This window comes from Polyodon spathula, chromosome 10 (genome assembly GCF_017654505.1).
Source record: "Polyodon spathula isolate WHYD16114869_AA chromosome 10, ASM1765450v1, whole genome shotgun sequence".
In the NCBI taxonomy this organism is placed as follows: domain Eukaryota; kingdom Metazoa; phylum Chordata; class Actinopteri; order Acipenseriformes; family Polyodontidae; genus Polyodon; species Polyodon spathula.
Genome location: NC_054543.1, coordinates 18,995,185 through 19,011,499, shown reverse-complemented (window position 1 = coordinate 19,011,499; position 16,315 = coordinate 18,995,185). Strand labels below are relative to the sequence as shown.

Below are 16,315 nucleotides of genomic sequence, written 5' to 3'. Positions count from 1 at the left end.
TAATAAACAATGACAAAGCCCTTTAGATTACTACATATTAAATAATGGTCTTCAGCTAGTAAATCAGTTGCAAATTGTGTGTGTGTGTGTGTGTGTGTGTGTGAGAGAGAGAGAGAGAGAGAGAGAGAGAGAGAGAGTGTAAAAAGAGGAAGAGAGTGTTTCTGGAGTAATTTAAGAGTTATCAGATATTTTTTCAGTGTTATGAACCTGTGATTTAATGTCAAGGTTGGTTTTATCTGGGATCACAGTTCCTTGAGGAGAAATACTGTACAGTGTGATGAAGTGGAGGATGTCGGATCTGTTGGATGAGACCAAGTGCAGCCTTTTAAATCTGAACCTGCACAGAGGTGTGTTCTTTGTTATTGTCATGGAAGCAAGGAGGACACAAGGCCAGTTTTCTTTAATTATTATTTTTTAACATTGGTATTTAAACAGGAATTATTTTTCATTTTAGTTGTATTTTATGAAAAATAGTCTTTAGATATTACCAAACCAGTAAAAGCCACTTAGGTGCACTTAAATGAACCTTCTTGGGTGTTTATTTGTTGTCAAATTGAGCATCACTTATTGCACTGGGATACAATGCTTTAAACAGTGGCAAGGGGTGCACATGCATCCTAGCGTGTTTAAAATGAACTTCTCACAGCTCTTTGAAGATGGCAAGATAACTTTACATGTGATTACACTTGAATTGCTTAGCTTTATTTTGACACCAAGAATACCCTTGTCCAAAATGGTACACTTTCACCTCTTTCCGCCTTCCGAGGGTTACAACAAATTGACAGTTTTTCACAGACCACAATCACAGCTCCTGATTACTGTCAGAATAGATTGTTGAGAGTTGCAGGAGAGCTGAAGGAGATGATGAAAAAATGTATCACTTCTAACATGATTGATTGATACCTAAATATTGGTGTAGCTAATCGTCATTTTAGTGAAGCTGTGCATCTATGTGTGTATAATACATTCGCTTCCAAGACTGTATTTGATACCTGCATTCTTTACAGTATCCTGATACAGTACAGTATTGAAAAGAGGCATGTCATTCATTTACTGTACATGCTACCATGTGTTCTTGCAGAATAGAGTGCTGAGGGTTGCAAGGGATAGATGTAGAAAAGACGTACCCCTTCTAAAATGATTTATTTAACCGTACAGATAAGTATCAGTATCTTAGAATGAGCGTGTGTGTATAATACGTACGTTTACAACACCATATGATTACTGCTTTTTTAAAATAGCCTAGTTATTACTTCTTACAGTACATTATTAAATTATACTGCAAGTTTTAAAAAAGACATCTTTCATATACTGACTTACCACTATTGCACAGTCCCTGTTGACTTACAGAATCAATGCGGTCAACAAGACACGACTTCTAGCGTAAATTCTAGCTTGTATCATGCAGCTTCCTGTACGATATATATATGTGTGTGTGTGTGTGTGTGTGTGTGTGTGTGTATATATATATATATATATATATATATATATATATATATATATATATATATATATAAAATGAAAGCATGGTAAGACAGAAAGTAGTTACTAGTTTATTATTAAAATGGTAACAGAGGCCTGTATCATTTTAAGGTTCAGTTTTTATAACATCACAATTATTTCTAGTCTGCCTCTTCAGCTGGAAGCTGCACATACTTCCTCAAACAACACTGTGGTTTAAAGAGCTTTCATTTATAAAGCTGTTATTGTGAGGGCAAATATGCAGAAGGATTTTCTAGTGCCATCTTCCACACATTACGACATACAGTATTGCATCATATTGTGAACCAGACTTGGAACTGAGAAAAAAAACAATGTCTATGCCTAAGAACTGGGACACATTGTTGTTAATTAGCATGATGTTAAAGCCAACACACTGTTTTGAAATTAATTTAACAATTTCTTAGAATCAAAAAAACAGATTTGTTTCCACTGATTGGAAACTATTAGCCTGGAAAAGGTGCTTTTAAATATGACAGTAGGTAATAACCGACGTGGATGTCTTCCCAGCGACAGCGAGTGGAAGCGACAGCGAGTGGGAGAAGTACAGGCCTGGAAAAGTACAGAGCAGTTTAGAAGCAGTAAGGAGAAATTGCATCTTGAATTGCTTTAATCAGAAAACACAGGACATTGGGGAAACACAGCAGCAGCTCAAAGTCAAACAGCCGCGTGTGTTTTTCTGATAACAAACAAGCTGAAACTCGGAGCAGCTGATTCAAATTCAGCGCCGTTCTGAGACACGGGCGAGGGGAGGAGCCAACAGCACAGCAGAACAACGCAGTTAAATGAGGCAGTCTTCCCAGCGACAGTGAGTGGTAGCGACAGCGAGTGGGAGAAGTACAGGCGTGGAAAAGTACAGAGCAGTTTAGAAGCAGTTTGAAAGCGGCTTGACGGCTGCAGAAGAAACTAAACTTCAAAAAAAAAAACCCTCAACATGGTCTTCAAGCCAGTAATCTGTGACACCTGCTTGATGTGGGAAATCCGAGAAAACCCAGCGGAGCTAAACCAAGTGTGCGTAAAGTGCCGCGCGATCCAGGATTTGCATAAACTAGTAAGTATGCTAGAAATGGAGCTGGAAGAAGTGAGACAGCAACAGGATCTTGAGGAACTGGCACACCCACAATTCATGGAAGTCTGCATCACCCCTAACAGACTGAAAGCCACCAGGGAGATAGAAGGTAAGAACAGCTGGGTTCAGGTAGGCAGAAGCAGGGAAAAAAGAAACTTCGTCAAACACAACCACCAGAAATCAAAACAACCAACAAATTTGAGTCACTTCAGAATTTTGATGAGCAGAACCAACAACAAGAGAATGAAAGGAACAACATCCAGGACCCCATTGACAGTGGTGACCAGACAGCAAAAAGAAGGGAGGTCATGATTGCTGGGGATTCCATATTGAGAAACACAGCAAGTTCAATTCGCAGTTTGGACCCCCTTACTACAACAGTGTGCTGCCTTCCGGGAGCCTCGGTCAAGCACATCACTAAGAACGTGGACAGGCTCCTAGAACGAACAGGAGACGACCCGGTAGTAGTCGTCCACATTGGTACAAACAACATTGGAAGAGACAGACCAAAATCCCTGCAAAACAAATTCAGAGAGCTAGGAAGGAAATTAAAAGAGAAAAACAAAACTGTGGTATTTTCTGGTATACTACCGGCACCTTGCAAAGGACTATATGGACAGCTGGAAAGAATTAATCAAAACGCATGGCTGAAAATGTGGTGCACATGAGAAGGCTTCACCTATCTTGATCATTGGACCACATTCTACAACGAGGACTATCTGTATAGACGGGATGGACTGCACTTAAATAACAAGGGAACCAGTCTACTTGGAGAAAAGCTCCTCGAGCAGGTTCAGAAGCATTTAAACTAGAAAGGAAGGGGGGAGAAATCAACAAAAAAACAGAAGGGAGACCGCATCAAAACAAGAACAACAACTCAGGTAAGACAACCATTAAATGTATTTATCTAAATGCTAGAAGTATCAGAAACAAAATTCTAGAACTTGAAGCTACTGGACTAACAGGTAACTGTGATGTGATAGGTGTTACAGAAACGTGGTTGTCTGAGAGTGATGGGGACGAATATAATATTTGTGGGTATACACTGTATAGGAAAGACAGGCAGGACAGAAGAGGAGGAGGGGTAGCGCTATACATAAGAAACAGTCTTGAAGCCCAGGTGTTAAACCTGGACAAAGAAAATAAAACCAAATCAATATGGGTCAGAATAACGGACAAAAATTCAAAGGGCATAATAATAGGAGCATGCTATAGACCGCCATATTCAGACGGTGAGCAAAATAATCTGTTATACAATGACATTAGAAAAGCGTGTAGCAAAGGAGAAGCCATGCTAATGGGGGATTTCAACTTCCCCCAAATAAAATGGGAAAACCCGGTGGGTAGCACGAAGGATGAAATAGAAATGGTGGAAATGACAAATGACTGCTTCCTAACAGAATTTGTCAAGGCACCGACTAGAGGGGAGGCATGCCTTGATTCAGTCTTTTCAAATAACGAAGACAGAATAACTAAAACAGAGGTCAGAGAATCACTGGTAAACTCAGACCACAACATGGTCTCATTTGAAGTGTTTTTTAAAACCCCAAAAGTAATGACTAAAGCTAAGGTTTACAATTTTAGAAAAGCAAACTATGAAGGTATGTGTAGCAGGGAGAGATCTGTGCTGACTCTGCTGGCGTGTTCACAGTACTGCAGGAAGAGGGCAGCAGTCTTCCAACAACCTCCTGTGAGTCATGGCAGTGACACGGGGAGGTGGGAAGGTAGGTGTGTGGACTTTCCCCCTCTCTGAATGGCTGAGAGGCGCGTCTTGACAGATTGCTAGCCCTATAAATTAACGCTCTGCTGTTTCCTCAGGTCTGCCCACGTAGACGCGCTGAGAGTGCAGAGGCTCTGATTCAGGACCGGGAATCAGCGGGGAGAAAAGAAAGAGGTTCACAGTGAGACAGAGAGAGCAGGGAACCCTTGGGCAGACCCCGGCGTATTGTAAAAGAGCAAGCTAGTTAGCCGACAGAGTAGGACGGTGATCCGGGTAGTGCGGGTAGCGGCGACCGGGATAACGCTGCCGAGAGCAGCACCTTTTATTTGTAGTTTTATTACTGTTTTATTTTCCCTTGTTCTTTTCGCCCTCTGTTTTCATTATTATTTCTTTGAGCATCTGCAAGGCGCCGATATTGTGTACTATCGCTTGGTATGCCCGTGGTTCTGTTTACATTCGTTGGTAAATCAGACCACGGACCCATAGCGCCATCTGCGGGACTAAAGAAAAACACCACCTGAAATAAAACTAGGCACCTGTGCGGTGTTGCCAAATTCACCTGTCTGTCTCCTGTGTCAGTGAATTACCCACCACGCTTCCACAGTATGAAACAGAGACTTACATAAGTAAATTGGAGTAAAATAGAGAAAACACCCACAGAAGAAGGATGGTTGTTCTTCAAAAATGTAGTACTAGAGGCGCAAAACAATTACATCCCTAAAGTAGACAAATCTAAATTTAAAACTAAATTGCCAAAATGGTTTAATAGATCAATTTAAAAAAATATTCAGCGAAAAAGGGGACACAGAGCATTAAAAAAGGACCAAAAAGAAAGTACGCCGAAAGAGTACACATAACTGCAAACGCAAGTCAAAAAGGAAGTTAGAAAGGCCAAGAGAGAAATAGAAATGAACATTGCTAAGGGAGCTAAAACCAATTCCAAAATGTTTTTCCAATATTACAACAGCAAGCGAACATTCAAAGAGGAGATTAAATGTTTAAGAGATACAAATGGCAAAATCGTAGATGAAGAAAAAAAAATAGCAAATATATTAAATGATTACTTTTCACAAGTTTTTACAAAGGAAGATACTGACAACATGCCCCACATGTCATCCAGTTCCTGTCCAGTTTTAAATAACTTTAGCATAACTGAGGCAGAAGTGTTAAAGGGACTAGGAGCTCTTAAAATAAACAAATCCCCTGTGCCGGATGAGATCTTCCCAGTAGTACTCAAAGAAATGAAAGAAGTAATTTACAAACCGCTAACCAAGATCATGCAGCAGTCTCTTGACACAGGGGTGGTACCGACAGACTGGAAAATTGCAAACGTAATACCGATCCACAAAAAGGGAAACAAAACTGAACCAGGTAACTACAGACCAATAAGCCTGACTTCTATTATATGCAAACTTATGGAAACTATAATAAGATCCCAAATGGAAAATTACCTATATGGTAACAGGGTCCTGGGAGACAGTCAACATGGTTTTAGGAAAGGGAGATCGTGTCTAACTAACTTGCTTGATTTTTTTGAGGATGCAACATCGATAATGGATAATTGCAAAGCATATGACATGGTTTATTTAGATTTCCAGAAAGCTTTTGACAAAGTCCCGCACAAAAGATTAATTCTCAAACTGAACGCAGTTGGGATTCAAGGAAACATATGTACATGGATTAGGGAGTGGTTAACATGTAGAAAACAGAAAGTACTTATTAGAGGAAAAACCTCAGAATGGAGTGTGGTAACCAGTGGTGTACCACAGGGATCAGTATTAGGTCCTCTGCTATTCCTAATCTACATTAATGATTTAGATTCTGGTATAGTAAGCAAACTTGTTAAATTTGCAGACGACACAAAAGTAGGAGGAGTGGCAAACACTGTTGCAGCAGCAAAGGTCATTCAAAATGATCTAGACAAGATTCAGAACTGGGCAGACACATGGCAAATGACATTTAATAGAGAAAAGTGTAAGGTACTGCACGCAGGAAATAAAAATGTACATTATCAATATCATATGGGAGATACTGAAATTGGAGATGGAATCTATGAAAAAGACCTAGGAGTTTTTGTTGAGTCAGAAATGTCTTCATCTAGACAATGTGGGGAAGCTATAAAAAAGGCTAACAAGATGCTTGGATACATTGTGAAAAGTGTTGAATTTAAATCAAGGGAAGTAATGTTAAAACTGTACAATGCACTAGTAAGACCTCATCTTGAATATTGTGTTCAGTTCTGGTCACCTCGCTATAAAAAAGATATTGCTGCTGTAGAAAGAGTGCACAGAAGAGCGACCAGAATTATTCCGGGCTTAAAAGGCATGTCATATGCAGACAGTCTTGAACAAAGAAGACTACGTGGCGACCTAATTCAAGCATTCAAAATTCTAAAAGGTATTGACAGTGTCGACCCAAGGGACTTTTTCAGCCTGAAAAAAGAAACAAGGACCAGGGGTCACAAATGGAGATTAGACAAAGGAGCATTCAGAACAGAAAATAGGAGGCACTTTTTTACACAGAGAATTGTGAGGGTCTGGAATCAACTCCCCAGTAATGTTGTTGAAGCTGACACCCTGGGATCCTTCAAGAAGCTGCTTGATGCGATTTTGGGATCAATAAGCTACTAACAACCAAACGAGCAAGCTGGGCCAAATGGCCTCCTCTCGTTTGTAAACTTTCTTATGTTCTTATGTTCTTACCTGACTAGTAATGCCCTGCAGAGGCTGTTTTTTTCATACTTTTTTTTGTTTTAAAAGGGGATCTGCACTGTGTAATCATCCAGAATAGAATGTTAAATATTAACAGCGTAAGAGGATGTGAGTTTAAATATACTGTAAAAGGGTGAAAGACCAATAAGGTTTTCTAAACTCACACAACTCACCTTTCATTGGATTGTTTAGGGTCTTACCTTTCTGACGGATTTAGTTTATTCACGGCCTAAAAATGTCCAAGGATCTGATAACAAAATTCTCATGAAAAATGAAATATCTTTTTTTTGGGGGGGGGTTGGGGACTAAACTGTAGCTATCAAATCTTTATGTATAACTGTTGTTACCTTGCCCAAAACATTGTTTTTCAATTTTTGAAAATCTTCAATATGAGATTTGTGGTCTAACTGGTCAATGTTTCATAGCTGACGCCTACAGTTAATTTTCTTAAAACAGAAAACTCTCCCCACCTGAAAGACAATGATTTGAATAGCTTTTTATTATTCAATTTTCCGTGATATTGTGCGTATTTACAGAATAAAGCATTATTCATGATATTGTTCATACCAATTTTAAACGTCACATCATAGGACGCTACACTTAAGTTTGGATGATATGATAATGATTTGCGAAATGACAAATGAGGAAACACAAGGTGAACAATGGGAAACATTTTTAAACAAAATAGAGCTTTTTAATTTTGTTTTTGTTTTTAAAAGTAAAACACGCTGAACATAAAAGTACAGTAAGTATGGATAGCAACAGCCAGCCCCCTTTAGGGACAAATTATTTTCTTTTAAGGCACTTCATGGCCAATTTTAGCAGCATTGACAAGTAAATAACATGAACTAGTAAGCAATATTAAATAACAGGTCACATGAAGTATAGTAAGTAACAAGTTACGTAAGGAAACAAGTACCATTAAGTACATAGCCTTTTCACACTTGCACACCCGAGCCAAGCCGAGCCGAGCTGAACCAAGCCGAGCCCTCACGGTACGATTAGTTTCACACTAGCAGAGCTGGAACCGTGAAACTCTGGCCTCACAAGATATCTGGTACTGGCATGGTGGTGAGCAAGGCTGGGGGCGGGGTTAACTCGTACTGTCCGAAATGATAAAGTCCACCAAAAAATTTCACAGGAATTGAGAAATATGGGCTTAACCGCAGCGCGAAACAGTGTTGTGAAAAAATTAATAAAATAAAACAGGATTACAAAAAAAGCCAAAAGACCATAACAATAAAAGCGGGTCAGAATACAAAAAAAAGTAAATATTCTGATTTATGGACGCAGTTCTTGGTCGCAGACCTGCAATGACCGGCACCGATATGTTGAATTCAGCGACTTGTCTTCTGGAATCGATGTGCAGTCCCACACGGAATGAAGCTAAGTTTACACATTACAACATTGTTTAAGCTTTGCAACTTTTTTTTTTTATGTATTTCTCCTTTAAATTGTTTAACGCTGACATGTATCTTTTAAAACAAATTTTTAAAGGGGAAAAACTGACCGCAAAAAGCCCCGTAATGTGTGTGTTCAGCACGGCCGTACTCAGCGTCAAAATAACAACCTTTTTTATAAGACTAATTAGGTAAAGCAGGCAATAACGCAATCAACCAATTTAAATACCCCTCACCACAATTAGCAGTGGAGAATTACACACCTCTCACAAGAAATAGTGGATTTGGGACAACCCTGCATGTGTAGGCTACACATTCCTAAAGAAAATGAATGACACACAAAGACTTCAGCCTGGTACTAGCCATGGTGATGAGGATGCTCAGAAGTGAAAACTGAAATTTACCAATAAAGAATTGGAGATTTTGGCGACTGTACTTGCTCTAGCTACAAACTAACTGTGTCATCTGTCCCTCTATCCTTTTTTTACCATTTTCTTTCCAACTCGAATTCAACAATACTGCCTGAGCCAGTATTGTTAAATACCAGAATGCCATATTACAAAAAATACATTCTGTAGGCATTAGTAAAATAACGGTGGAGGATAAGCCCTCATTGTATTTGAGACTTTTTCTTTCGTGCACCTTCGAATATCGTTCCATCTTTTCTTAATCCCCTCCACTTTCCTTTCGCCTGCACTCTAGAAGTAAAGGCTCTCGTTAGAACCTTGCTTTGCCACTGTGGGGAGACCTTTTCAGGTGCTTCTAAGAACTTTTTTACACAGATTCTGTAGTCTCTATTTGCAGACTTTCTGTTTTGTCATGCAAGCTGTGAAATATGTATTGAAAATTGGAGTTTGCAAAACAATACGGTACCGGTATTATAAACCGTAGTTTACAAACTGACTTGATCAGAAGGGTTAAAAAATGAGCTCTTTGCAAAATGTTATTAACTGTTTATTTGTCCTTGAAAACAATGTCTCTTTCTCGCTGCAGACAAGTCTCCCACATAACCTTGTTTTGTATATAGCTTACTGTCTGACTGCGGCAAACTGACGCCTGCTTTTCAGAGCTCTTAAAATAATCAAGCAAATATGAGGCCCGCAATTACCGGCAGCTTTAATAAATTAGACAGGATATTTAATAGACCTCATTTGCAAAATCCCCTCCCAATTTTAGGTGTTTCATTCAAAAATGCCCCAGAATTACATATGCATCAAGGGCACTGAGACATTGCCCCCGCAAATTAAGTCTTAATTGCGTGTTTATGCCATTGCGTGTGTTTTATAAATCCCATCCAAGAATTCAGAACCCTCAGTGCCCGTTTTACTGTCGTAAAACATGTGCAATCCTTTTATAAATCTGGGCCTCTGACCTCCTTGGTCACTGTCATTGTGACACTCAGAACTGCACCTACCTTTTCATTCAAGTGCTCTTGTGACTCGTGTGGAAAAAGGTACAGCATGAGAGATTTAAATTAAATGAATAATGTTAATGCATGGAAATGTATTTAATTTGTTTCCCCTTAGACCATGGGGGAGGGGTTTGTTATACTAACCATATTCACTTAAGCACAGTACCTTTGCTAAATGTCTAAAGGTGTGATAACAGTACTTTGTTTGGAAAGCAGGCGGTTTCAACTTAATCACAACATAAATAGGGCAGCCCACTACTAATGCCATTCGCAAAGTCATATCCGCAACATACATACGAGCATACAATAATAATAATAATAATAATAATAATAATAATAATAATAATAAAGTTAATTTTATTACCTTGTGTTTAAGCTGCAAACTGCTTTGCGTGTCCCTCTTCAATGAGATTATTTTATTCCCAAACTGCATCGAATTTGTATTCTAAACTATACACTTGAATGTGAACATGTGGATTGGAGTTTATTCAAAGCTCACTTTTGACCACTTCAACACCTAGGCGATTCGTTTAGTCAGTCCAAAGGTTTAACATTAAACTGAAAACTCGCTCCAGGAATGCCTTACTGCATGGCACAGAAACATGCTGAACTATTTTCAAGATATTTGGTCCTTCTACTGTCTTGAAAAATTCTGGTGATACCTTCATCTTCCATTATGCCAGGGGCAACAGTCGAGATAGAACTTCCTATACATGAGGTCCACTTTATTGTAACTGTTTATTTTTGTTGATCGCCTGCTGAATAGAAGGCTCTTAGGCTAGCATTGTGATGGCTAGTACAGTACTTTTCATTGAGACAGGAACTGTGTTTAAGAACTGAACACGGTAGCCTATTTTATGAAAGGTATGTCAGAAATTATTTCAGTTGAAATGTGTATATTTTGTGACAACTGTAAGTTTCCCTGGGTAGGGGCGTCTGCTAAGAAATAAATAATAATAATAATAATAATAATATAATAATAATAATAATAATAATAATAATTAAATCAGGATAACATTGCTATTGCAGGCATTACTGTAGATTAATTATGGTTTCTGAATATATGAGATGTCGGGAGCTACACACCAACCTTTTAATTATTGGAAGTAAAAAATATTGTGGGAAAGTACATCGGTCATCAGTACCAAATGAATGTTATTTATCATTCATTCATTCATTCATTCATTCATTCATTCATTCATTCATTCATTCATTCATTCATTCATGTGCTGCTTTGAAATATAAATGCACTTTAATCTCATTGATGTATTTGTTTTTACATGGAATGTCTTATATTTATACTCATTTAGTGTATAAATGGAGAATAGGATTCTATTGTATTTCGAGTTGGATATCTCATACAGAGGCACCTTAACTTGTAAATTGGCACTCTGTTTAGCCCATACTGCATGGCATGTACGGTGTGTTACAAGGTGTATGCTAATTAGATGGTTACTCCACCTTATTTTTCACACAGTATAATGTCCAAACACTGCCGTTTAGTGAACAAGACCCAAAAAGTTCAATCTATCAATAAATTAAGCAGCATATATAAGAGAAAATACGTTTCTATTGTTTACTGTATATTATCATTTTTTTCTTGGTTGGCACAACACATATACAGATGCTCACCAGTAACTGTATATACTGTTTCATTTATTCTCCTTGCTAAAGCTTATTTTCCAGCATATTTCAATCTGTTTTATATGTTTTAAAGGTAATTCTGAATATTCCAAAGTACCTGATCAGTTGTGACATCTCTGTTTTCAATGCGCAGTTTTGTAATTTTTTTCAATAGGGTAGAATCTCAATATTGTCCGACACGATTGATGTCATAAATGGTTTGTTAATAAAGTGTGTGTGGCATACAGTACAAAACATGAAACTCAGGCTCTGGTTTTCAGCTTATATACAGTCTCTGATATTGTAAGCTAAATGGACTACAAGGAATTCATTGGGAACCAAATGTGTACTTCCTTCCTTTATTTTTTGTTTACTATTTAAGTCACAAAACGTGTGTTGAATCTTCTACACATCAAATAGTTTGTTACAGAAATGTACCTTATGCCACAACATCCTCTGTAGACAAACTCGTTGATCAAGTCTCTCAACAGTCATCCAGATTTATTCCTTAACTGTCATACTGGATTGAGACCACAATTCTCATTTGAAACCCTGGCCTTTAAAGGCCAGAGAGACAAGCTTGTCTGCAGCTTCATCAGACCTCTTGACGGCTTGCTCTTATCAGCAGTTAAAAATACAGGGAGGAAAACTAGAATTCTCTTTATGGACAGATCGAGCCATTGGCATCTCATCATACATACTAATTTGTTTTTGTATAAAAGTAATAAGCATTCAAAAAAAGTGAAGAAAAAATATTTTTGCTGTTCCTCTTATCCAATTGTGATGAGACTTGCTGAGACCATACTTGCACACAGGTTATTGCTGGGGGTGTATGGAGGCATTTATAGTATCTGTATGTGTATGTCAAACTTAAGTATGTGAATAAGGTAAGAACACAAGAAAAACATCAAAACATTTCTGAACAAGAGGAGGCTATTCTGCCCGTCATCGGGTTCCTAGTAGTGATCAAGTTGTAATACCCGAGTGAAAGTAAAATGTGCATACAGTAGAGAAGCTTTCTTTCTGTTTTTACACAGATACAGTATTTCCACATTACAAACAGATTCTTATTTTTAAGAAAAAGAACAGCTCCATTGCTGACAGTGTAAACCCAGTGACAGTGAGTGTGGAAAAGCTATTCTCAATGAGACTCACTCACCAAACTAGATATTTTTCAGGTTACCCCAACAAGAAAATGACTTGAAACTATGCCATTAAACCGGCTGTGTTGGAAATTGATCAAAACTACCATAAAATATATTTATATTTGAAGAACATCACATTGAATGTACCTGTATCACAAGGGTTGACTCCAACGCTGTACCAGCTGCCAGACCAGGGTTCAATTACAATTATAATTCTAATTACAATGACAGCAGAATTGTTTGCTTAAATTGCAATTACAATTACAACGATGCTGCAATAATTACAATTATGATTAAAATTACACTGAAACATAAACAACTCCCCACATTAACATGTTTTAAATAACCAAGCAATAATCACAGGTACAAATACTGACACATACTATAAAACCTTAATTTTTTTCAACCAAATCAGGTCACCAGAAGTGGTTGAAAATAGAGAATAATGATCGAATGACCAATACATGCGTAATTGAACTGTGATCGATCCATTTTATGGTATTATTACAATTACAACTACGTAGGTGTGACATTGTAATTGCAATTATTTATGAGTTGTAACTGACCCCAGGTCTAGCACTAGTACCAGTGATCTCCCTGCTTACTTTATTGCAAAGGCCCAGGCTGCTGGTGTGTTACTGAAGTGCTCTCTGTTCTCTCATGAGACTCAGGTTGTGACAGCGTGACTGACCGCGAGGCAGAGGTGGAGGCAGAGGTGGAGACGGAGGCAGAGGAGGAGGTAGTGGTGGAGTCAGAGACGGTGGTGGTGGCGGAGGTGGAGATGGAGAAGGATGCAGAGGATGAGGCGGAGGCAGAGTCGGTGGTGGAGGAGGTGGAGGCAGAGGAGGAGGTAGTGGTGGAGTCAGAGACGGTGGCGGAGGTGGAGACGGAGGTGGAGGATGAGACGGAGGCAGAGTCGGTGGTGGAGGCGGAGAAGGAGGCGGAGGCAGAGTCGGTGGTGGAGGCGGAGGAGGAAGTAGTGGAGGAGGTGGAGGCGGAGGCAGAGGAGGAGGTGGAGGTGGAGGATGAGGCAGAGGCAGAGGAGGAGGTGGAGGAGGAGGTGGAGGCAGAGGAGGAAGCGGAGGCGGAAGATGAGGGGGAGGAGGTGCACACTGAGCTGGTGTGTTCCACAGAGTCCCTGCAACATGTGGACCCCCAGCCCCAGCCAAACATGCCGGTCCATGGGAACTGCATCATCCAGCCAGACAGAATAAGATGTGGGGTAAGCACCAGCCATCACTCTGGACAGTACACATGCCAGGTAGCAACTGATCTGAGGTTGGGTACCTAAGTTAAAGAAAAAAAGTTTGCTTGCTTTTTTTTCATGCAGTCACTTCCAAGGTAATTTTACCACAATGTCTTTTGGATCAAAACTTGTCAGTCTGGTTAGTTAATTACAAGAAATAGTGGAGTTGCAAGACTAGTTAAAAGTACGGCCTCTAAACTGAGCTTTTATGTTTTTAACGTACTGTAGTACTAGATTATTTTTTTATGAAAATACATGTTTGCTATAAGATGGCCTTCTTTCAAAACTGCACATTTGAGTCCTAATAGCAGTGTTTCTCAACCTTTTTCGTAACAACGTCCTCTAAGGATCAGCTGAGCTTAGTCATCCCTCCTTTGTCACTTAAAATAAGTAAGCAATAAGACACGACAGGGTGTAGGATGTGCTGGAATTAACCACACGCCAAGGGGCGTCATAAGGCACAAGACTATAGGCCGAAAATAATGAAACCCCAGTCAATGGTATAATCAACATGTAGATACATAGGGCCTCATTTACTAAAGGTTAACAGTGTTATCCAAAGCTAAGATAATCCTGTATTTATCAACCATGATAAAGCGTGACTTAAAGCATAAAACGTGAGTTAGCATGCAAACCTTAAAAATAACACAATGGATAGATTAACATCTGCTGAATATGCAAAATGCATGGTGATGTATTCAAATGAAGTGGCATAAGAGCCCTAATTAGGTAATAGTCAGACAATATTTACTAAGCTGTGCTAACCATGAACACCTTAAATTGTGTGCTAGATAGTAGTGATGGAAAACAGGTGTTACGAGCCAAGATCTGTCTTAAAGCTGTCTGTCAGCACAAGGTACAGGTATATGTATGTACGATACTAACATCCGAAACTCTGTAAATAAGTAAGACAAATTTTAAAATAAATGCGTTTATATACCGAAACGCACATATATCAAGTGACTGCATAAAATAATTAAATAAAGAAAAACTCATTTTGAAATGCGTATTTATACAGGTATATTGTGATTAAATAAAACTGTACAAACAAAATAATTAACAGGACATTGAAAATAAATCTGTTTATGTAGCCTGTAGACATAAAAAGCTTGCAAAAGCTTACTATGCAAACAAGAAAAAAATGGTCATAACTTACCATGCAAATGAAAAAAAAAGACATAACTGCCTTCATACAGGCATAATTGAAACACAGTAATATAAATAAAGAAAGAAAATTGGGTTTACAATCACAACAGCACATAATATCCTAAATCACATACCTGCTTACAGTGCACTTTTTTTTCTCTACAAGATTTTGGAACAGCTGTACCATTGCATGTGTCGGCTGGCACTGGGGTCGATACCTACTGCATACCTGCTTTTATTTTGTTACAAGTAATTCAATGCCTGAAATATGCCACCTGGTCTAAATGCCAACTCCGTACTTCTTTGTATTCACAGTTTCATTAATGTAGCCTAAGGGCTGCAGACTGATCTGATCAGTGATGGATAAAAAAAAAAAAAAAGAATAGGCTACTAGTACTATACTGTATAAGCGAAATGCTTTTTATATATACTGTACAGCCATGACAGTGTCTAGGTAGGATTGTTTATAACTTTTTATTAATTTATTTTTGTGATCCTGCCTTTCAAACGCCATATATAATACATCTATTTAGTAAAAGTGAAGAACTGACAACTGCGTATCTCAATCTCTGCTCATTCCATTATAGTCAGTGGCCCCTATGTCGTCATTTCGTTAAGACACTCCTTCTCTTCTGTGATAAGACACGTCTTAGTATGCTAATGATTTCCATAGCATGCGTCTTAATAAGCTCCATTCATATTAGTAAAACCAACTTAATTATAGTTTCAAGACACGCGTTACGGGATTGTGTTAACACGAGTCTTGTGGTTACTTTTCAGAACCTGAGTGGATAGAGGCCCAGAGACAGACTAGTTCAAAAAAAATAACTATTTTATTATAAATAAACAAAAATAAAGTGCACAAGGGCAAAATAACAGATACTCAAACACAAATAAAGCAAAAACAAAACTCAGAAAAATAAAGTTTCCAGGCTGGGCACCTTGCCTAAACTGGCCCATTACCTGCTTCCTCAGTACATAAAATGTGTACTATTATGGAATATTGCTGCCATAGTACATAAAATGTGTACTATTATGGAATATTGCTGCCATATCTTTGCCTACGCCATTGTGTGGAAAACAATAATAATAAACTGTGAAATTCAGCATGGCAACAGGCATAAATGGAATGGCTGCTGCTTTCTGATTGGACCATGTTAAATTTGCATGACAAACCGGATATCATAACTCGCAGTGACGTTGCTGCGTAGCAACAGATTTCTGACTTGATGTTTACACAATCTCGTAGTGCACAAGTCTCTGGCACATTGTGTGTAAGTAGTTAATCAACATTTTGAAATAAAAGTTACCTTAAAATTTTAAATAAGAAGGAAGCATGGCCCT

General features: G+C 38.5%; 1 protein-coding gene across 1 annotated transcript in view; it reads left to right on the top strand.

Moving 5' to 3' along the window:
• Positions 1–16,315, top strand: part of LOC121321676 (phosphoinositide 3-kinase adapter protein 1-like) — an 88,580-nt gene that overhangs the window by 46,240 nt on the left and 26,025 nt on the right. Inside the window, exons 4-5 of the mRNA XM_041260665.1 lie at positions 13,245–13,597; positions 13,640–13,801. Coding sequence (XP_041116599.1) covers positions 13,245–13,597; positions 13,640–13,801 — 515 coding nt within the window. The remainder of the gene's footprint in view (positions 1–13,244; positions 13,598–13,639; positions 13,802–16,315) is intronic.